This window comes from Thunnus thynnus, chromosome 9 (assembly GCF_963924715.1).
Source record: "Thunnus thynnus chromosome 9, fThuThy2.1, whole genome shotgun sequence".
Lineage (NCBI taxonomy): Eukaryota > Metazoa > Chordata > Actinopteri > Scombriformes > Scombridae > Thunnus > Thunnus thynnus.
In genome coordinates, this window is record NC_089525.1 from 24,436,145 (window position 1) to 24,459,934 (window position 23,790).

General features: G+C 38.5%; 3 protein-coding genes across 3 annotated transcripts; 1 reads left to right on the forward strand and 2 right to left on the reverse strand.

The window, feature by feature from the left end:
* Positions 1-940: 940 nt before the first annotated feature.
* Positions 941-3,231, reverse strand: LOC137188788 (signal-regulatory protein beta-2-like). The gene is made up of 6 exons (XM_067598383.1): positions 3,167-3,231; positions 2,743-3,048; positions 2,293-2,643; positions 1,869-2,009; positions 1,715-1,770; positions 941-1,587 (listed from the first exon to the last, which is right to left on the reverse strand). Exons 1-6 carry the CDS (start codon positions 3,207-3,209, stop codon positions 1,456-1,458), a joined length of 1,029 nt encoding a protein of 342 aa, XP_067454484.1. The 5' UTR covers positions 3,210-3,231; the 3' UTR covers positions 941-1,455.
* Positions 3,232-9,916: 6,685 nt separating this feature from the next.
* LOC137188789 (uncharacterized) lies at positions 9,917-11,918 on the reverse strand. The gene is made up of 6 exons (XM_067598385.1): positions 11,876-11,918; positions 11,450-11,776; positions 10,731-11,087; positions 10,501-10,626; positions 10,240-10,301; positions 9,917-10,150 (listed from the first exon to the last, which is right to left on the reverse strand). Exons 1-6 carry the CDS (start codon positions 11,916-11,918, stop codon positions 10,031-10,033), a joined length of 1,035 nt encoding a protein of 344 aa, XP_067454486.1. The 3' UTR covers positions 9,917-10,030.
* A 5,516-nt stretch (positions 11,919-17,434) lies between these two features.
* LOC137189759 (uncharacterized) lies at positions 17,435-22,457 on the forward strand. Its single transcript, XM_067599817.1, has 5 exons — positions 17,435-17,727; positions 17,850-18,200; positions 20,307-20,423; positions 21,354-21,418; positions 21,922-22,457. The coding sequence occupies exons 1-5, from the start codon at positions 17,520-17,522 to the stop codon at positions 22,069-22,071; spliced, it is 891 nt and encodes a 296-aa protein (XP_067455918.1). The 5' UTR covers positions 17,435-17,519; the 3' UTR covers positions 22,072-22,457.
* Positions 22,458-23,790: the final 1,333 nt, after the last annotated feature.

The following is a 23,790-nucleotide window of genomic DNA, read 5'->3' on the forward strand; positions in this document are numbered from 1 at the left end:
AGTAACCGGTACAGCCATAAGACTTAGCAGTGATTGAAACCAAATATTTGCGGTCTTCACATTATCAGGGATTATCATCATTACCATTGAATTGCATAATACACAATGACTGTTACGCGCGTAAAACGAAGGAAATACTTCCACAGGCGGTTCAAAACCAGTTTGTCTCATATGTTCCAAGACCATCGCTATTGTGAAGTGCCTCTACAGACAAAGTACAAATCTTTTGAGCAAACACAGTGTGAGCAGCACATTTAGCAGCAGCAGTAGCAGCAGTGAGTCAACTGTTGTGTCTACACAGGAGGCGTTCAGGTACATGGTGGAGTATAGGTCACCGCTCAGAACACAATACATAATGACTGTAGTTATGTGCCTAAAACAAAGTAAATACTTCCAACGGGCAGTTCAAAACCAGTTTGTCTCTTATGATCCGAGAATGTGGCGATTGTTGAGCGCCACGACAGACAAAGCACAAACCTTTGGAGCAAACATACCCACTATGCCTTCCAGAGAGAAAATAGAAACATTTTAAGAGACCAATACGATTGATCCACTTCATTTTAGGATGCACATTGTTTTATTTTTTAAATGCAGCCCTTATTTTACTTGAAATGAGAAAAGAATATTTATTTACTATCAGAGCATTAATTATTTATAACATCTGTATATAATATAATGTTAGTTCTTTCATGTTGTTGGTGTATATACTCATTCACACCTCACATCAACTGTATTCATTTTTCTATGCTTTGAGTTAGCGGCTGGAAGCCAAGCAATCGGCCCGTTCTGAACAGACACTGCACTAGTTCATCATTAAACAAGACATTCAGTCAGTCAGTCAAACTTTATTAAACTAGAGGCAAACTACACTGATTGTGATTTTTAAAATAAACACATCATGGCTAAAATTAAGATAGATGAGAATGTAAAAAAGTGTTTGGGAAAGAATAGTACAGTAAAGGTTAAACGTTGTGTTCTTAATTTAATCATTAGTTTGGTATCTGTTGTCATAATGTATATTTCTTAATTAAGAAGAAAGCACATCTACACAACCACCAATTCATTTTAATGCAATACTTTGGCATGGCATTGAAACAGATGTGGGTCATGGAGGAAATTAATAGACTTAAAAATACGAAATATACGCTCTGATAAAAACTAACACAATAAAACAAACATTCATAGATGTGGGACACCTACTTCATAGGTCTAACAAAAAGCTTAAATATTATATTTATTTAATTTATTTTTTGCATCATGATAACTAATTTCCTTAAACATATACAGTATATACATGTATAAATAAAATGGCAAAAGTAAATATAATACATGTTGCAGATTATCAAAAAAAAAAAAAAATTCACCAACTCAACAGCTGAAATGTGTACATCAGTATATCTCCCATACAATGTGTCATACAAACATTATATCAGCATCATATTTGTGTTTAGGCTGTTAATTCAACCTGAGAGCACTGGCATCAGTGTAGATAATATCTTCCTCTGCAGTTTTTCTATCCCTTGTCCTGGATTTGCAAGATTTGCTTGTGAAGGTTGCTGTAGAATAAACCAATGAGTCCTCCTCTCTCTGAGTATAATATAAAACATATAAGAAATATATGTGTCAAAAATGAAATAGAAGATGTCAAAATTTATTCAGAAAGAAAAACACACTGATAAGCTTTTCAGTTACATTTTATGCTTGTATACCTTACCTGCCAACTTTGCTGAACACCACTGGCTGCAGTATTTGTGTGCAGATCAACTGCAGCTGTATTATAAAATAAAAACACAACACTCATATGAATCATGTGAATCTAATTTTGCCAAATATGTTTGATTAATCAATGTATGAGTGACTTCTCTTACCGTTACAACAGTCACAAGATTTTTTCTTGATTTTCTTGATTGAATAAATGAGAACGACTATAACAATCAGACTGAGAGCCGAAGCAGCACACAGCAGAAAGAGAACTGTATTGTCCTTCTGCAAATCACAGATGTTGACTGCTGAAACAGTATGAAATGGTGCAAATGATGTAAAGAACGAGGTTCAGAACGAGTAAAAGTGTATTTAAGAGCAATGTATAATTTGATTGATTGATTTGATTTATTGAACAGGACAGTGTGCAATATTAAGCATAAGTGATGCACTGCACCAGAGTTAGCTTGAAGCTAATTTGCATCTGCAGCTTATGTTATTTGATAAGATGTTAAAGTACATTAAGGATACAAACTAGACATAAATAGGGTAATTCCCCCATTAGACAGAAATATTATTTGATGCAGTTACCTTCCGTGTTGAGTTTTGTTCCATTTCTACTCAGTGTCTCCCCACATGTGGTCACAGCACAGTAGTAAGTCCCAGCATCAGAGCTGCTGACATTGTTCCTGGAGAAGTTGTAGATGCATTTCTGTAAAGACTGAATGTCAAGACTCTTCTTACTTCGATCATTACTTTTTTCATGAGTATAAATAAAACTGGCGTTAAATTTATCCAAACTGGCACTGAACCAGTAAACATTGTGTTCTTCTAGACATGTTTTGTTTGCCGAGAGGACTGAACACTGGAGAGTCACAGAGTCTCCTGGACGCACTGGATCAGATGGAGGGACTGTAGTGATATCTGTATTTGGTCTTGGTCCTTGGAAATTGAAAAAAGGATGAAAACTTCAAAGATTAATTTATATGTTCAAGTCTGGAAATTTTATGTAAATTACAATGTATGCTTTGCTGTATTTACCTTCAACTTTTAGATGTGTTCCTTTCAAGAATATCAACTTTTGTTTTGGTGTTCTCACACAATAGTAAACTCCAGTATCACTAAGCTTTGCTTTTTTAATACGCAGAACAAATTTTCCAGGTTCTTCTATAGCTGTAATGCGAGGATCATCCTCAGAGCCATATGTTCTTGCTAAGACCTGAGGCACATTTTCAGACACAAGTTTGAACCAAAATATGGTTCCAAATGACTCTCGGGTACAAGTCAGTCGCACATTATCTCCAACATGAACAGTCTTTGTCTCATAGATCCAATCGTCTGCACATCCTGAGAAGACATTAAACAAGAATCATATACACTGTCTCCTAAGTTACTGTAAGAGGATGACAATACTTTAAATATACTGTATATCTGGAGTAAATCTGACCTTTCTACATATACTTACGCCCAACTCTGTGCATCAGCAGTAAATAAAGTATGATCAGCATTTTCCTGTTAATCCACTTGAGACTGCAGTTAAATCATACTGTATTAGAAGAGGATTCGCCTAAATGTAATCATATCAAGTGGGAGGGAACAATTTCAGAGCAACCTGATTGGCCTCTAACTACGTTGGTGTTTCACTGTACCACAGTGGAAATAATCTTGACTACCTTTCCAAACACGTGACACAAAACCAGCATGAACCCCTCTCATCTCATATTTGATTCTCATTGTGGGTTTCTATAACTGCCACTTACAGTAAACATGACAGATCTTTTGTTTACAATATCTTTGCTGTAAATATACAAAAAAAGTTTTTTTTAAATATCATGGCTCTTATTTCACTTGATCTTGATGTGAAATAATCTCCCACTGTCAATATATAGATGGACTTTTCTGCTGATAGGCTTGTGTGAAAATGCCATCCAAGCTGTTGAAGCCACACACAAATATCTCCAACTTAAATATCATTTTATCCTGTGGGGTCATGTATAAAGTATATGTGCCCCATTTCCCTTAAAGGGGAATTCCACCAATTTTACACATCAAAGTCTGTTTACATGTGTTGGGGAGTACTACCTCATGTGTGAAAAAAGTTTGTATAAAAAGCGTTTTGTGGCTGCAGGAGATGCTTCACAGAGTTTCATAAATTACCTCAAGTAATGTCACTTGAGTCAGCATCAGTTGGGACTGAAGACTACTAGGTTTGAAAATGAAAAAAATCTCAGGCTGTGGAGTTAGAAAGAAGTGAGTTTACCAGGCCTCTGTAGCCAGCTGCTCATCTCTGCTTGAGCCTAGCGGCTAAAGGCTACATTAACCACTACTTGCATAATGCACCCTGATCTGCACAGTCAAGTGAATCAAGTCAATTTGCATTGTGGGTAATGTAGGCATGAGATTCGACAAGGATGACAAATGTATGGAATAAAAAATACGATATCTCTGGTTGTGCTGCATCAATTGTCATCCTTTTTTCAACTATCCGTTGAGAGTCTGATAATGTTATGAGTGCAATACTAAATCAGTGGATTACTCTTTTAGCACAATACAGTACATTGTACTGTTTTGTACATCTTGCTCTGTCTCACTGTCATTCACTGTAGCACTACCATATTTATGGGGGGATGTGACCTGGTTTCTAAAATCCCTGAAATAGATTGTCTGAATTTATTGTCTTGATTTTGAGTCTTTTCACAAACACCCAAGATTACATCAATGATGAAGACAATGTTGACTTCAAATGTTCGATGCCATTTTTTACAGCATAGTTAAGACACAGTTAAGGTGAAGCAACTGCATGTTTCGATCTGAGAGAGGGGGGTGAACCTGGGAGAAAGCCCAATTAAATTCAGTGAATAAAGAATCAGGGCTGAAATGTGAATTCAAGACCTTGCTGCTGTGAGGCAACATGTTTATGACAGAGAGACTAGACTAGAAGCTTTTCACTTACAGTAAAAATACCAACTTAATTAACATAAAGAAAACCTTGGCTACCCCACTGGTGAACACCCTGGTCAGAACAGGAACACACATTGCTCTCTCTTTGACCTTACAGTCACACTGACACTGCATAAGACAAATACACAGTGACATACAGAGAGAGTGCACAGAGGAGAAGTAACAGTCACAAAATTCAAAAGTCCTGTGATGAATACTTTTATGTGCTTTGTGTCCTGCTTTGTACTTTATACTTTACCCTTGCGCACGCATGCACACACACGTACACACACAAACACACACACACACACTTAGTGTGTTTACTGGAACAAACAATGTATGGAAAGTTTAGTATTATTGTGGTTCGGCTTTTAAAATAAGGTGTGAATTCAAAAGGGGTTCTTCTTCCTGTTCCACTCTCAGTCTGAAGTCTGAGCACAACTGAGCACCACTGTTTGACCTGTTCATCAAGGCAAATGCAATAATATTACATGATTGTATCATCACAACCATTTACAGGAGTAGACAGGGGTTTTTGCTTTTTAATGATAGTTGCTGAGAGAAGATGCCACAAGGATCTGGGTGAGACCATCATTCTTCTGAATGAGATCATTGTGAAGGTGCTGACGCAAGTGGTCTGGCAAAAAAGCTGAACCTGGCTCAACTTTCCAGGGCTGTAAAATCCTTCATCATTGCATCACATTACACAAATTCTTGTTACTTACAAAACTGAAGATACATTTAGTTATCACGCATGGGTCGCAAGTATGACGCTGTTTTGAAATGTGAAGTGTGTCCAAATTAAAGAGAGAGGGAATGCTGCAAATTTCAGCTTGCATATTGCACACTTTGTGAAATGAGCTCCAGGATTGTATTTCATCCTTTCTGTTATCTAAAGCAACACACCTGCACTAACCCTCTGTTTTTTTTTAATGCAAGGCTGTTTTCGGTATGAATGCCCACTTACTGGCACATCTTCAATATCAAGCACCTCCACTTCACTTACCCTTCATAAAACCATGGAACCAAAAGGTAAAATACACGGTCATAATAACTCTCTTAGCTGAAGTCAGCGTAATCAGCAAAGCTGTCATCACCAAGTGTTGTCTCCTAACTCCCAAAAACCCTAATGACAGGAGAAAACAGCTGTTGCATATACTTTAACAGTGGCATGAATCAGCCCCTTTTCAACCAGATATTGTAGAAAACCTTTCTCACTGCACATGTCCGGAGGTCTAATCTCCTTTACTCATACCAGCGTTTGAATCCCAATCACTTTGCTTGTAGCAAGCTATGGTGGATCCTGCTCTCGCCGCCTGGATGGTCTGCACCATCTGTCTGTCAGTCAGTCCGTCCCTCTCAGGAGCCAAGTCTCGAGAGATTGGCCCAATGTGGGCAGCGCACCTATCAAGCCGGCCTGGGCTGCCAACATCTGGGTCATCTCTGCTTACCACAGCATTGAATGGCAGTCCAGGGCTATCAGGATGACTGACAGCTGCTCTTGTCTCAGTCTTTCCAACAGAGGGGGAATGAGACAAAGAGGAGTAAAGATGTAATGCAGCCTCCAGGCCAAGGCGCACATGCAAACACATCCACCCCCAGGGATGGATCCTCCTGGAGGAGAACCAGAGCGGGCAGTGGGTGTTGTTTGGACTGGAAAACAGGTCCACATCCACTCTCCTGAACCAGTTCCAAATCTCCTGCACCACCTAGGGGTGCAGCCCCCACTCGTTTGCCAGAGGGCTGCCTCTTAACGTGAAGTCGGCAGCCCTGAGTGAAACAGACATGATGTCTCCTCTCCTTGGTTTGTGTGCGAGCCTGTTGCTTTACCCCTTAAGTAGGAGATAATGCTGCTGGCCACAGCATCATTAACCCGAGAAATAAGCTGTGTGTGCTGGTCCCATGAAGGAGTATGACAAGATCAGCTGGAGACAGTGTTGACACTAAGTAGACATGTAGTGTCCTCTCCCCGCCCAATGTGTGTGCACAAAGCTTTATTCCTCAGTGAAGAGGTAACATTGCTAGATGCATCACCATTAGATGCATCACCGTTAGACTCATCACCATTAGCTGGAGAGATGAGCTGTGCTAGCTGGTCTAATAGCTGGTGCCAGGGAGCGCAGTGAGAGACAGATCTGCTTCTCTGTGTCATTGTGTCGGGTGGGATGTGTTTCTTTCTCACAACATCGTGCCTAACATAGCACTCGTGCATGGTCTTGGCGCTGAGCTTTTCCCAGCTAGCATAGCACGTAGTTGAATGAGGCCGCCCCCCATCTGCTTCCCTAACGGTGGGAAGAGAGGCAGGAGTGCCAGCTGAACGAGTGCTTTCTGCACTCGTTCAGAGGCTGTGCACTCTTACACAGCCTCTGTGATCAGCTGGATGAAGCAGGCTGGGCCGCTATCATCACAGTGTCATGTAGGGCCTGAGAGGTGGTAGAGGGAAGGGTGGAGGATTTTGCTCTTTGATGGAAGATGTCGTTTGTTTTATTAAAACATTTTCAACACAGCAGAACACATGAACATGAACAGTGGTGGGAGGGGCCAGTGAACTCATTCACTGACACATTCAGGGGGGCGCTGTTGAACATAACCCGTACTAATATGATGCTCTCTCCCACTGACAGTCACTTCAGTGCTGCTGCTCTCCCTACATGCAGGGCTTCTGCGTGGAACTGCCGGCGTTTTTCATTCTGGCATGGACCGCTCCACGGTTACGGGAGGGCCAGTGCTGCGGTGTCTCTGTTGAGGTGGTCTGGGAGGTGGCTGATGGTGCTGACGGTGCTCTCCTCCTTGCCATGGTGTTGCGGCAATACACCTCATCACCTCTCTGGCTAGAAGAAGGCCTCTTCCAGCCTCTTGAAGCACTGATACAGTCATGTGACTGCATCACACGATTGTCTTGCTGAAGTATACTTCAGTGTATACTTCATCTATGGTTGCATCATTGAAAACACACATAAAATACACATTTTCAGATACGAGCCCATTAACAAGCAACTAAAACAGTCAATTTGTTCGACTAAACTTAGCCTGCTATTAAAGCTTGCCGCATTCTAGATCATCTGTAGAGGTTTGAGTGTACATGCAGGGAGGCCTGCCAGTAAGGAGTTGCAGTAGTCGATACGTGATATTACAAGAGTTGTGCTGCAAGCTCAGACAGGTAGGGTCTGATCTTCCTGATGTTGTACAGGGCAAATCGACACGATCGAGTGACTGAAGCCACGTGAACCTTAAAGGTTAGTTGGTCATCAATCATGACACCCAAGTTCCGGGCAGACTTTGTGGACAAATGCAGACAAACACACACACAACACAAACACGACATCATCTGACCTTTCCTTGTCTCAGAGCCACGTTGTAAAGTCCATGTCATTGTAGTCAACTTGTGATAAAACAGAAGCCTTGTCTCTGGAGTTATAACATTATATATTGTAAATAAAACCTGGCACTGAACTGCTGCTGCTATTCCTGATTTGAGTTGTGGATCTGCGGTAAAACCCAGAGTGGACTTTTGAGTTGCCATTCTTTTGTATTTGTGAAATTAAATGGGATTGGACTGAACTGATTTGGGGCTGTGGTGAAAACAAAGCGGATTGAAATCTGAGATTTTGGGACGCATTACACTTTTGCGTTAAAAATAACACAAAAGATATGTTCCCTTGTAACTAATTACTTTTTATATGCAATAATTGGTAAAGTAATTCAATTACTTTTTGAGAGAAGTAACTTTAACTAATTACTTTAACTATAACTTGCCCAACACGGTTTAAGACATGGTAAAGGTTAGGCAACTGCATGTTTTGATCTAAGGGAGGGCAGAGAACCTGGGAGAAATCACAATTAAATTCTGCAAATAAAGAATCAGGGCTGAAATGTGAACTCAAGACCTTGCTGCTGTGAGGCAGCATGTTTATGACAGAGAGACTACGACAAAAAAGAAGCCTTTCACTTGCAGTAAAAATACCAACTTAATAACTTAACATAGCACCCTAGTTAGAACAGAAACAGGAACACACAATGTTATCCAGTACAACAACACAAAGAGCTCTGGCATCAAAAAATGACCTTACAGTCAAATTAAGGATTCCCGGACACTGCATAAGACAAATACACAGTGAAATATACAGAGAGTGCACAGAGGAGAAGTAACAGTTACAAAATTCAAAAGCCCTGTGATGAATACTTTGTACTTGTACTATGTGCTTTGTGTCCTGCTATGTACTTTATACTTTCTCTTCGCGCACGGACACACACGCACACACACATACACTTAGTAACAATCTGTTTACTGAAAGAAATGATGTATGGAAAGTTTAGCATTGTTGTGGTTGGGCTTTAAAAATAAGGTGTGAATTCAAAAGGGGCCCTTCTTCCTGTGTCACTCTCAGTCTGAAGTCTCAGGAAGCTGGGCTTGAGCACAACTGTTTTACATGTTCACCAAAGCAAGTGCAGTAACAATACACGATTGTATCATCACAACCATTTACAGAAGTAGACAGAGGTATTTGCTTTTTATTGATAGTTGCTAAGAGAAGGTGGATCTGAGTGAGACCAGTGACCATTATTCTTTTGAATGGGACCATTGTGAGGGTGCTGATGCAAGTGCTCTGGCAAAAAAGACGAATCTAGCTCAACCTTCCTGAGCAGTAAAATCCTTCATCATATCATGTTACACAAATGATTGCTCCCTGAGAAGACATTAAACAAGAAACATATACACCTTCTAATGCTATCTCTCTCTTTCTCTCTCTGTCTCGCCCTCTGTTGTAAAAGGATGACAATACTTTAAATATATATCTGGAGTAAATCTGACCTTTCTACATACTTATGCCATTTTATATCCCATTTTATTGCACTATAAGTTACTGTAGTTACTGCCTCCAAACCTGAACAAATAAACAACTTGCAGCATAGATGAAGCATTTTAAAGCTGAAGTGACAACCTCTGCCTTAAATATTGTGTCTGTTTTTTGTGTTGCATCCTATATGCTGCAAATTATATGTATATAATTAATATAGAAAGTAGAATGCAATAATGTGAAACAAAAACATTGTAGGCTGTAATCAGCCTCAACAAGTTTCAAAAATCAACAAATATGTACATTTATTCTTTCATAAAACAATGGACATGGAGTAAATATTTCTAGGACAACACCCCACAATGTAAATACACAACATAGAACATAAAGAGCAATTATGTGAGCATGTATACATTTAGATATGTATATGCATATATGTATAGGCATCTAAATGAAGATATGTGCCTATATGTATACATGCATAAAGGCATATATATGTATGCTCACTCTCAACAAAGTTAGAAGGAAATCCAATACATTTATTTACATAGACTGTCAAAGGTCAGTCCTGTTAACCAAACCTCAAGTTGTCAGCGTTTAACTTGAGCGTAAACACTTTCATCTGTCAACTCTTTTTTCTTCCAACCTCTTGTAGCTTTTGTTTTAGAGAAATGCAACCCAGCATAGTTCAGATCATCTCCACCTTCAGTCTGTGCAGAAAATGAAAGCTCATTATAAAGTCAGGTTGTTATATAGTGCAGTAATGAAATAGCACAAGTGACTTGGTGTCATTACTTACAATCTCATGTACTGGTTGTCTCAAGTTGTCATTTCTTGCTTGTGAAGAGGCGCTTTCTATTCCTAATGATGAATAAAAACATGAATATTATGTTCCTCATTGTTTACTGTAAAGTGAAAGTTTAATTATACACATTGGCTGCAGATTATTGGTAAAAAATATTTGCTGCCACACTATTAATTAATTGACACAAGGCAAAATTACAGACTTCAGCTGATATCTAGTATATCTCATCAGTTTGATCCAGTCAACAACACTTACCTTTAAACTGTGCAAACACTGCTCTTGGAGTTCGGTAACAGATGAAAACAATATTTCCTATCAAAGAAATGGCCAAGCAGACTATTGCTATCACCAGTCCAGTAAATTCATAACTTGTTGTTTGCTCTAGATGAGAAAGAAAAAAAAGATATATCAATGCCTCTGTAAGAAAAGTCTTATCAGTCATGACGTTAACATATTACCCCCAGTATTGAACACAAAAATCATACCGATTTGCAATTTAGTTCCATTTCCAAATAATATCACTCCACATGTGGCCACAGCACAGTGATAAGTCCCAGCGTCAGAGGGGCTGACGTTTTTAGAGAAGCGATGAACACAGGTCTTTAAACTGTCAGGTCTCTTGTCACATTCATCAGGTCTATTTCCATCAGTGTAGATGATGTCTGGATGAGATCCATCTGATCTGGCTCTGAACCAGTAAACACTGTGTCCTCCAGGACACGTCTTGTTCTCAGAGTCAGAGAGGACTGAACACTGCAAAGTCACAGAGTCTCCTGAATGGACTGGATCAGATACTGTCGGCCACTGAACAACAGTATAGTTTGATGTTCTTTCAGTGTTTCCTATGAAATACAAAACTATTAGAAGTTTGGAATCTCCAAGCACTTTTAGATATCTTAAAAGTAGTTCAAAGTTCAAAAGTAAAATAAGCATAACATACAATGATTTGACATAGTACTCCGAAATAATGTCAAATTAGGATTTGTAATATTCATTACATGTGTCCCAGAGGTAAAATAAGAACTGGGTGAAACCTCAATGTGGAAGAAAATTACAATTTGATATTTTAAGTTACACCATATAATGAAATTGAGATTCTTTCAAAAAATGGTTGATGACATACAGTAAGACAAATCATTTACATAGTGCAGTATGAAGTATTTAAAGCAATTCCAAAACATTGAAAAAAAAATCACATAATTACCTTTTAATGACAAATAGGTCCCACTCCAAGTATTCTGCAACCAATCCGTGACTGCACAGTGATACATTCCCTCGTCTTCTTGAATCGTCCTTAAAATAGTGAGATTGCTAATATTCTTATAATTATTTAACTCTAATCTAGAGGCAACAAACCCTGGTGCATATTTAGGTTTTACGTTTTTCAACAGTTTCACAATTAATTTCAGAGTATCTCCGACATTCTGCTTGTACCAGTAGATTTCTTTAATGCCGTAATCTTCATCAGGCGAAACACATGTAAAGGTCACAGGTTCACCAAGTTGAACAGTGATCACTGGTATCAGCGTATCTAGATTAAAGGAAAATATACAATATATGAAACAAAAATAAAGGACAATCGCTGTATGATGTAAAAAATCTTGATAATTTGTTATTTGATAACACTTACATCCTTGATGAAGGAGAAGCAATGTAACACACAACAGGATCATCTTGACATTGCCTGTTATTAGGAAACTTGTTGGTATTTAAGTGAAAGAGGTGAGATGGTCGTGATAAGTCAGACCGTCAAATACATCTGATTGGTTATCACAGAATATACAATCAAAGTGCATTTCCTGCCACACTGGTCGTATCTCTCATTCTTATCCATTCACTTAAGTGACTGTTTTTTACTAAAGATTCATGTTTATCTGAATTTCATTAACTCTTTAAAGATTTATTCTCAACTTGGAGTGGTTTTCATTTTTTAATTCAACATTTTCAGTTCTTGCTAATATATCCAACTGATATTATGCCTACATCATTCATCAGCTCCACTGGCTTAAAAAAGAAAACAAGACATGTCTACAGCCATGCCATCAGCTCTGTGAGGCTGATGGAAATGCCATTAGCTTTGCAGGTAATTGGTCACAAAGCAAAGTATTGGACAAAATTAAGTTTTGGCCTGATAATGGCCCCAGAGGAAAGGTCAGGGGATGACCTAAGTTATTACATTTCATCCTGAGGGAGACATGAGTGTGTGTACCAAATGTCATTGCAGTCCATCCTATGTTTAACAGCCCCCACCGGATGTGACCTCCTTCATAGTAATGTTCACAGATGCACCCCTGACAGGGTGAAGGGGCACCTGCCTGTAGAGAGTGATAGGTAGTGGGAGGCCTTCAGGGTAAAACTGACATATCAACCTCCTCGAACTTCAGGTTGTGCTCTTGGTTCTCCAAGACTGCCTGATGCGGGTTCGGGGAAGTCATGTGTCGGTAAGAACAGACATCTGCACCACGGTTGACCAAATCAACAGGCAGGGTGGAGTCCGATCCACAGCCCTGTTGAAGATGGTGGAGAACCTGTTGTTGTGGGCTTCAGAACACCTTCTGTCTCTGAGAGCCCTCCACATTCTGGGTCCAGATAACAGGGGTGCTGACGTCACATTAAGAGGCCCTCTGGCAAATGAGTGGTCTGCACCACGAGGTGGTCATCCTGATAGCCCTGGACCACTGCTCGGCACTGCAGTACACAGAGATGGCCTGCATGTTGGTGGCCCAGCTCTGGTCCACCCCTCAAGTTTGGGGGGCCCTGTCCCAGGAGGCGGGCTTGATAGGCGCACTGCCTACGTTGGGCCAGCCTCTCCAGGCTTGTCTCCTGAGAGGGACAAACTCATGTGGGCTGAACTGTCTGCACAGGTGGTACAGACCATCCAGGCAGCGAGAGCAGGATCCACCATTGTTTGCTACAAAGCAAAGTAGTTGTGATTCCTATGCTTGTGTGAGGAAAGAAGAGGAAAGAACCGGACCCCCTGACGTGCAGTGGGGGAGATTGATGGGATGATATATTGTCCATTTCCATCACAATTTAGCTCACTGTTTGATCTATACTAACCCTTTCAAACTCAAACTCAAACCAAAATATGTTCAGAGACATCTTTCCAAACAACATTTTGATGTTGAGTAATTCTGCAAACCCAAGATTATGTTTAATTGTGGAGATTTTACTTCATGAACAGCAAACTACTTCCTGCACTGGAACTGAACATTAGCACTGGATATTTATGTCAGCACATACTGCAGAAATGTCTACATAATACCTATATGACTATATACTAAAATGTGCATTTTAGAATGGTAGGATTCATATAAAAATGACAATATTGCCTTTTAATTAGGCGATCCAATAGTTTTGTGCTACAGCATGGCACTAACATGTCAAGGGATGGGGTTAGGTTGGATTTGATCAAAATATATGTAATTTGCTCTTTCTGTACATCACTGCAGTCTTTTAGTGAAAGTCAGATGACTCAACAAACAGAGGATAAGATTTACAATAAACTTCTGACTAACTAAATGTACATTTTTTAAGGGGGTACTGATGCCTCTTAGCCTTTAAATATATATAGCACATAAAATACTGCACATATTGTAAATATAATGTCTCCTGGTCTGGTGTAAAATCCTGCAACAATGTCTGTAGCATCAGAAATTGTGTACAATTTTAAAAAATGCATCCAGCCATTTGCCACACTGACACACAAAGATAGAGGGGCTGTCTTGAATATTGTGGGAGGCAGCCAATCCAGATGTTCCACATCATCAGTGATGACCCGCCCACTGTGCCTATCAGTCACATCAGCAGGAAGAGCTGATGATTCTAGTCAGGGGGCTGGTGAAAGGAGAGCAGAGCACAACTCTATTGCAGCGCTATCACAGAAACAAATTCAGCTGCAGGTAGTTTAGAATTTCTAACTCAACTAACCTGTATGTTTTGATCTGAGGAAGGGGACTTGTGTGAAAAGGGGAGAAAATCACAAATAAAATAACCCAGCTGAGATTTGAACCCAAGGCTTTGTTGTTGTGAGGCAGCATATTAATCACTGAGAGACAAAAGGGTGTTTTTTGTAGTAAAGGGAAGTTTTTTCACATGCAGTAAAACAGTAAAAATACCACCTTGCTACCCCATGAACAGTGGTGGACACATTCACAATAACAAGACAGAACCAGCTGACACTATAATGCAGTCAAGTGCAACACCACAGGCTCTGATATCAAAAAGAAGTAGAAGTTTCTGACACAGCTCTACTTTCTTCTCCTACTTGCAAGATGTATAGATGTACATATTTGTGGCACACAAACACTATGTGTTTATGGAGTTTCTTCTGGAGTTACTTTCATGTACTTTTGTCCTGTTTTGTACTTTCTGCTTTTTTTCCACTCCTAGTAATCGACACACAAACAGACACAGATAAACACGCATTTACAGTCAACACTGGCCAAAAAATGTTGCACGGAAAGTTAGTCATTATTGTGTTTGCACCTTCAATGTAAGGTGTGAATTCAAAGAGGCTTTTCTTCCTTTCTGCTTAAGCAACAGGAAGCTGGGCTTGCACTGCTCTTTCACCTCTTTTAAAGGCTAGTTGAATAACATTAAATTATTGTCATGATTATTGTTAACATCACAACATCTTACAGTGTTAGGGTGCAAAAGGGCTGGGGAGACACAACTTTAGAGTTACCCTATATCATGACTATTACACTTTTCTGTGATTCAGTGCTTTTCATTGGGAGTACTACTCATTCACTGGTCCCATTCCAGTCGGTTTGAACCATGATCTTAAATTCAGTTTGCCCGATTATCTGCAAATAGGTTTGACAACCTTGCTAAAGTGTGTTCCAACATGCATCACTTGGCGTAGTGATGGATTTGTAGTATGTCCAAATGAATGGTGAATGAATCAATACCTTTACATAAAATTATAATAAAATATGAACTTATATAAAGACTGTGTATTGCAGATATGACTGTAGGTGTCTATGGTTGCACCTTTAAAAACACAATTTAGAGAAATTATTTGTTCTTAAAACGAGCATTTCAAACAATCATTTCAACTTGTTCAATAAAAAATGGTCTGCTGAAGCCTCTTGCAGCTTTTCTCTCCCGCTTTAAACTTACTACATATCCTGTTAAGCCCACAGTCACATCTATTCTGAGTAAACAGCCTCAGTGGTTGGTCAACGGGTGGAGAAATGGCCCACCACAGCTTTTGTCTAACAGTGTAGCTGTTGCATGTGGCTTTGCTCAATTGTTCTCAAGACAGACATGCAGTATGCATTTGCAAAGTGCTGTGAGACAAGAAAAATGGAGGTGTTAATTTTTTGCAGCTGTCCCCTTACATTTTATACAGCATATTTTAGTAATGTTCTTAAAGAAAGGAACATCAACTTAACAGCAAGTTCTCCACATCACTTGACTTCCTGTGTGGTTTTAGCCACATTTCCTCTGGCTTTCCCCTGCAACTGCCCCTCAAAACTGCAGGCTACCACCTACTCTGTAGTTAATGTCATTTCAGAAGTCTCTTTTCCTCTTCTTAGGTTGTTGTCATAGTGAAGTTCTAATCAGGCTATTTCACAAACAAAACAACACAAACTACAGGTCCAGGATGAGTTTAGCCTAGCTTAGCACAAATACAGAAAGCAAAACAGATAGTGTATACAGAGAGATGAGAAATACAGCTTTCAGCTCCAACAGTGTCTGGTTTACAGTGTCTTGTTAGCTAGCAAACTGTATACCAGTGCTTCCAGAAACATCATTGGGGTTTTGTCTTTACTGTGAGGACAGGATGTTTTTGTTGTCTGCAGGCCCAGTTGTCGTGGTTTAGGAAATAGCTCCAATGCGTAAGATGACTTCCCATGAAAAGCCCTGCACACCCATGGTACACCCACACAGGTGATTTCACTTATTCTGGTTTATTCTCAGATGTGTGTGGGTGTCTACAGGCTGTTTGACTGAAATCTATGTGACTCTATTGTAAGCTTTATTGCATCTGTTTCACCTTTATCATTGTAACTATTTCAAATAATCAAGTGACGTCATGTAGCCTACACTCTGCCATAGTTTTGCCCACATTCAACCTCAACAGACATCTAACCAGCCAAATGGATTGAAAACACCTTTGTGTGTGGGTTATATTTTCATTGTTTCTCACCAGAACACGTTGCTTGCTCCTTTGAGGCATACTGTAACTCTTTCCTTTACTTAAAAAATTGAAATCTACATTGTTTACAGCCTTATTTGCTAGCTAGCTATGATCTTCTTTGTGTAGCAGTGCTATGTCTCTTGCCACATGCATGTACACTCACCGGCCACTTTATTAGGAACACCTGGGCAATCTAATGCAATCCAATACAACAGCTCTGCGATAAATTCTACTTATACAAAGCTTTTATGTTTTCAGTTTTTGTTGACATTATCAGAAAGGTGATAATTCTACTTTATGTTTATTATTGAGGTCGTAGTGGGTGGTGGTGGTGTACTGGAGTACATTATATTGAATGGTGTTCCTAATATTTTGTCCACTCTATTAATCTTCATGAGGGGGACAAAATATTAGGCACACTTTTCAATATAATGCATTCCAGTACACCACCACCACCCACTACGACCTCAATAATAAACATAAAGTAGAATTATCACCTTTCTGACAATGTCAACAAAAAACAGCTTCATAAATGTAGAATTTATGGCAGAGCTGTTGTATCAGATTGCATTAGATTGCACAGGTGTACCTAATGAAGTGGACAGTGCATGTATATCTCTTATCAACGGGAAATGGATCACTGGTTTGTTAAATCTAGGGGGAAGTTCATGTTCTACATTTCAGCCAATCACTATGATTTCCCCTCCATAAACCTTTATCACCTTACGACCAAATTTTCCATCTGGGTGGGAGGATATCAGTTGTAGAAGACAAGAGTGCTATACCACAATGATCCGACGACTGGCTGATTTGATTCTTCTTACTGCAGTGTGTAAGTACAATTCTTATCATGTGTAGGAAACCATGGTCTATACTGAACAGTCTCTAATAACAATGCATATGAGACAAAGCACTGTAAAAATCTTGACAAATTCTACATTTTTCATTATTTTAGTGCTGTTTTCTAGTAAGTCTCTTCTGTTTTTCTTCAGCTCTGATTCAGACTGCAGAGGTTCCTCACCTGATCTCACAGACTTTGGTTGAATCTGGTGACAATGTTACTTTTCACTGTCCAGTCTTTGAGAAGGACAAATTCTTTCACTGGTATAAGCAGCCTCTTGGACATATGGGCCAAACAGTTGCCTCTGGACTTGTTGGCAAAATAACAGTCAGTGAGCAATTTAGAGAGTCACGTTTCACATTCACAAGAGAGGATGCTCAGTATTCTCTCATCATCAGAAATGTAAGCAAAGAGGATGAAGCGACATATTTCTGTCACAATGGAGCATCATATTCACAGACTTTCGTCAATGGCACATTCTTGGCTGTGAACGGTAAAAATAATCTTAAATGTATCTTATGTCAATGATCATTTTAGTTTTTAAGTCATTCAAATAATTTAGATTGTGAATTCTTTTTTGTTGCATTTTTAATGTTATTTTTCTGAATCACGCAGACAACAATCAGCGCAAATCAGTCTATGTGAAACAAAGTCCGGAGACGGCATCAGTCCAGCTGGGAGACGTACTGACTCTCCAATGTTCACTGCTCTCCAAGAACACAACAGAAAACACAGATCAGTGTCCAGGTGTACGCAGTGTGTACTGGTTCAGGTATCCTGGATCAGGAGGATTTCATCCAGGCGTTGTTTACACTCACAGAAACAGGAGTGATAAACCTGTGGAGAGGAGCTGTGTCTACAGTCTGTCCAAAACTATACAGGACTCCTCTGATACTGGGACTTACTACTGTGCTGTGGTCACATGTGGAGAGATCCTGTTTGGTGAAGGAACTAAAGTGGATACAAGTATGTATTTACAGTTGTATTTAAATCATAAAGAGATTTCGCATATGGATTTAGACAACTTAAAATATATTAAACTTATAGTTTTTTTTTTATTAAACTGTTGTTTTATTCTAAGTTTAAGAAAGTAACTTGGTGGTGATAAAAACATGATGCCAATAGTTATCAACAAAATGTTTATCCCATTGTGTAAACTTTAATACCTTAAACATTTAATATCCAGAAATATTGAAAAAGGAATTAATTCAGTGGTAATAAATATATTGTTTTTTAGGAGAAGCATACAAACATATGTGCCTCACTCCATCTATGTGGAGTATTTCACCCAAAACTCAATTAAACATTATATTTAAACATCATAATTACTCTAGTAAACATACACATAAAAAGTGAAAGTAAAACAGGTAAAATACTCAACAGTTAGGCCATCCCAACAGTAATTTAACAGTTTCAGTATTCTATATTTCATTAGCAACAAACAAGGGCTGTGTCCAAAATCACTCACTATATTCACTACTCCCTATGTAATAGACACTTAATAGTTTACTCAATAGTGAGCAGTATATCAAGATTTGAGATATTCACTAATCATTGTCATTTGGTGTCATCAACATCAGCTCTAAGTTGTGCCACAGTATTTTCACATCTATAAAATGTGGAGCATTGCTTTGTGGGATTGTTTGCAGAAAGTAGTGTAGGCCTACATGCTATGAACACTACTGTTTTAATTCCATTGTGGAATTTTTGAGGGCACTACATAGCGGATATATATTTAACACACTCTGCATTTGGACACTCAAATGAAATGGCCTAAGGTAAATGTAGTGCACTATATTGTAAACAGGCAGTAATTTCGGACACAGTCATTAGCTCCAGATAACTAGTAAAGTGGCTAGCTTTGTTAGCAGTAAGCTGAGGACACTTCTCCAACAAGGGCATTTAAGAGATAAAAGATGTCTTTGCTTAGTCACAAATCTGATAAAAGGCTGGATGCACATGCATCATATTCACACAGTGGCCATTTTCCTGACGTCACACTCAGGGTGGGAACCTGTCAAGTGAAGCTTGTGTGAGAATGGCGAGATGGTTGTGTGAACTTCATTTTTTATATGTAAAATTGATCTGATAAGAGTTACACAGACCCACAGTTGTAATATTATTGACTTTTTAACATTTACATAAGCCAATGGATTCATTTGTCATCTGACTGCTTTAATGGCGCTAACATTGACATTAATGTTAATTGCAGACTTCAGGTTTGCTATCCTAACATTACAGTGTTTCCAATGTGGGCCGGGCAGGCTCCGGTCTTACCTTCAACATTGTGGATGTAAGCTTCAATCCAATTGCTGTATCCTTTTTTTTTTTTTTTTTTTTAAATCCTTTTGGGGATCTTGACAAATCTATTTTATCAATTTGGTCAGAGAAAGCGATGGTAGGATTAGGTTTAGTCAAGTCAAGTTTTTCAACCATCTTGCACAGGCTTTACTTGACAGTGTTCAAGTCAATCAATCAATCAATCAATTTTTATTTATATAGTGCCAAATCACAACAAAGGTCATCTCAGGGCACTTTTCACATAGAGCAGGTCTAGACCCTACTCTTTAATTTACAGAGACCCAACAATTCCCCCATGAGCAAGCACTTGGTGACAGCGGTAAGGAAAAACTCCCCTTTAACGGGTAGAAACCTCAAGCAGAACCTAGCTCTTGGTGGGCGGCCATCTGCTTTGACTGGTTGGGTTGAGAGAGTGAGAGTGTGTGAACAAGTATCCTGTAGTGTGTGATGCACCATTATTTTCAAATCTTGTAGTGTGTGCATATTTAGAACATCTGTGAAGTTTTTCCTTATGTGCGTGATGCAACCGGATTTCAAAATTGGTTAGGATTTTAAAACTCCTGTAGACTGAGCCCGGCTTTAAGCGGCACCTACAATAGAGTTGTGCCAGTAGTTATTATTAGCAGCAGAATGTTAAACTGAAACCAACATCAATGTACCAATTTTGCCTGCTGACAAAATGTAATTACTGTGTTTTTTTAAATGTATTTATAGTAGCAAATGTTGACAGTCCATTATTTAATATTTCTTTGGATTGTTTTCTGGTTCCAGGATCAGGATTGGATCCAGTTGTCCTTGTACTTGGAGCACTGTTGGCCTGCTGTGTGACTGTGATTGCTGCTCTTATTTTCTACATTAACACGAGGAGAGTTTGTGAACATTGCAGAGGTATGTTCACTGTATTTTACTTTTTGCTTCAGTTAAAGTCCCCTCAACTCAACGTATTGTTACTTCACTTGGATGTTGGACCTTCACTGTGCAGAATGATGTACTGTATGTACATGTTTGACTCTCAAACATTGTTTTCATTGTCACAGGGAAACTTTCTCTGTGCCAACGTTTGATATGAATTTAAAGGCTGGTTTAAGTTGATTTTCTATATTTTTCTTATTGTCAACAAATCTCATGTGCAGAGCCAAACCAACCATGAATACATCCTATTTGTGTGTATCCAAAGTCAGATACATCCTATTCCCCTGTGATGCAGACCTCTATAGTTATCCAATTTTTTTTAAACATGTCAGTGAACCACACCGCTGCACTGGGTAACATGTTTATTCATTATGAAGAGTAAGGGCACAGTAGTTTGTTTAGAAACAGTTCCAAAGACTATTAACAGCAATCACTTCTTTTCATTGTTTCAGTGTCAAAAGTGTAAAAAATACATTTTTATAGTGATAAAATATTGTAAACCTTTAAGGAGTGAACAATTTTATGACTTCACTATCCTGTATGTTTTTTTGTTTTTTTTAAATTATTTTAATTTCCCTAAGTAGAAGTAACTTCTACTGGTCGATGAATGTTCTTTCATCATGTGAATAATGATTGTGTCCTTTTTGTATATTGAACATTTAATTTCAGGTGTTATATGGCATTACAAAGTGTAGTTTCCCATGAGCAAAACACTTCACCTCTAACTGCTCAGTCCTCTGGTAGACTTGGTCGAGGGGCAGCCAAGGGACTGAAGTGAACTGCAGAGACAACTGTGTAACTAATGTGAACAAAGATTTGCTTTGTTTATTTCTGTCTTTTAATGAGACACAAATCACACTGATACAACAGCAGTAAACACACTGAAGGTTTTGCTTTTATTAACAGGAACAACAGGAGCTTCTCATAATCTTGGACATGACAAGTCAACAGTGGATCAATCAAACGACCTGGTAATTATGCTTCTGGTAAATATGTGACGGTGTGTTGCCCTATATTCACTGGTTAGGTCTAGTGATCTTGATGTAGGAGTGTAATGAATATTTTGCCAACTTTTTCCTTTTTTCTTTGGTCAGATCAAGAAGTTACAAAGTAAAATAAAATAAATTCACTGTTAAGTAACATAATGTTTTTGCTGTATGATAAACATGGATAAAATCAAGTGGTATGAATACAAAACAGATCACTGAGAAATATCATAGGAGTATTTTAAAATAGTATAGTGACATTAGAAATGACATAAAAGAATGTTAAATTGCTTTTTTAAAAGCAGTTCTATTCAATAATACAACACATCTGCTGCTTTCACGATAGAGGAATGAATAATCAATAAGACATTTAGGCTAATGACACTGACTAAATAAGTCACGTAAGAAAGTAACCTCATTGTTCAGTTAATGATGTTACAGTCATGATCTCTAAATTATTTAATAACACACAAATATATTTTTTGCAGGATGGTGAAGCAAAGGCAGTAAACTATACAGCGCTGGATTTCTCCACGATGAAAGTGAAAAGAGGGAGTAAAATGAGGAGAGAGAACATACAGTGTGTTTACTCTGTTGTTAGATCAGATTACCACATCCAGCAACACCCCTCTCTATAGGCAGAGTAGGACCTTTACACTGCTCCCCAACTCTCTGCAGAGGTCCGTAGCTTAGCTTGTTTTAGGGTGTACAGTATATTATGTGCACAGACAGCGACAGGAGGAAGTTGAACATCAGTCTTTTTGAAATTCTTCGCAAAATTCAAATTTCATGATGCACATTTGTTTATGTAAAACAAAAGCAGAACATATATACAAACATTGATGTCTTTTAGTACAATACCTTACTATGGCATTGATAATAGATGTGGGTAAAGGGGGATTGTTCAAACCTTAAAAATGCAGATCAGATAAAGGAGGCAAATAGGAAATCGTCCTCATGAATCATTTTAAGATGAATGTTTCAAGAGGACAGTTTGGGTGTCATCACAAGCTTCTTTGAGGAATGTAATTAAAAAAAACACAAACATTAAACAAAATGTAAAAGATATGGTATGCTAAAGACTATCCCAAAATGTTTAACTATTAAATGTGAATACTTTCATGATGATTCATTCCTGTTTTTGAAGTAAATAAAAGACATTGGTGTAGACACAATTTTCCTCTGCTGCTTTTGCATTCCTTTTCCCTGCTTTGCCAGTTGTCTTCTTGGTCAGTGCAGAATAAACCAAATAGTCCTCATATATCTGAGGAAATACATCATGCATGTCAATATAAAAAGGTGCAAACAGAAAAAAAAAACATGCTGATAACTTTTCTCGTGATATCTTCTCTTTAAATTCCTTACCTGCTGACCACCACTGGCTGTTTCAGCATGTGTTTGCAGAGCAGCGGCAGCTTTATTGTAAATATAATGATAATAATTAAAAACAGAAAATAATGATAAATAATGATCAGCAACACAGGCTTCATTGGTTCTACTTTATCTGTGATAAATGGTCCAGTAATCTGACTTATGCACAACTCTAATATGAATCTAAAGATTTTACAGCTTTTACCAAATACTGTTCGATAGACTGATGTTTGAGTAGTTTCCTTAACTTACCGTTGCAACAATCACAAGATTTGTTCTTAACAACCAGACTTATAGCCAAAGCAGCACACAGCAGAAAGATAAGTGTGTTGGCCTTCTGTAAATCCCACCAGCTGACAACTGAAGCATTACGAAGAGAAGAAAATTATTTAACATTAAGAAGTAGTAATTAATAATGTTGGTATTATGATGATGTTACATGAAGAACAAATGTTTTTTGATAGTTGATCTAAAGGGATTATACTTGACTCCTGATAAAACATACACATATATGATAATTTCACCATTAAACAGAAATTAATTTACCTTCAATGATGAGTTTAGTTCCATTTCCAAATAAAATCTCTCCACATGTGGCCACAGCACAGTAATAAGTCCCATCATCAGAGGAACTGACGTTTTTAGAGAAGCGATAGACACAGCTCTTTGGTGACGAGTGAATGCCAGTTTTCTTTCTACATTCATCACGGCTACTTCCGTCAGTGTAGATGATATCTGGGTGAGATGCATTTGATCCGGCTCTGAACCAGTAAACACTGTGTACTCCTGGACACGTCTTGTTCTCGTATTCAGAGAGGACTGAACACTGGAGAGTCACAGAGTCTCCTGGACGGACTGGATCAGATACTGTCGGCCACTGAACAACAGTATAGTTTGATGTCCTTTCAGTGTTTCCTATGCAATGCAAAAATGTCAAAATTTTGAGATCACTTTTGAAAATATAAATTTATGTTTTGTGATGAAAT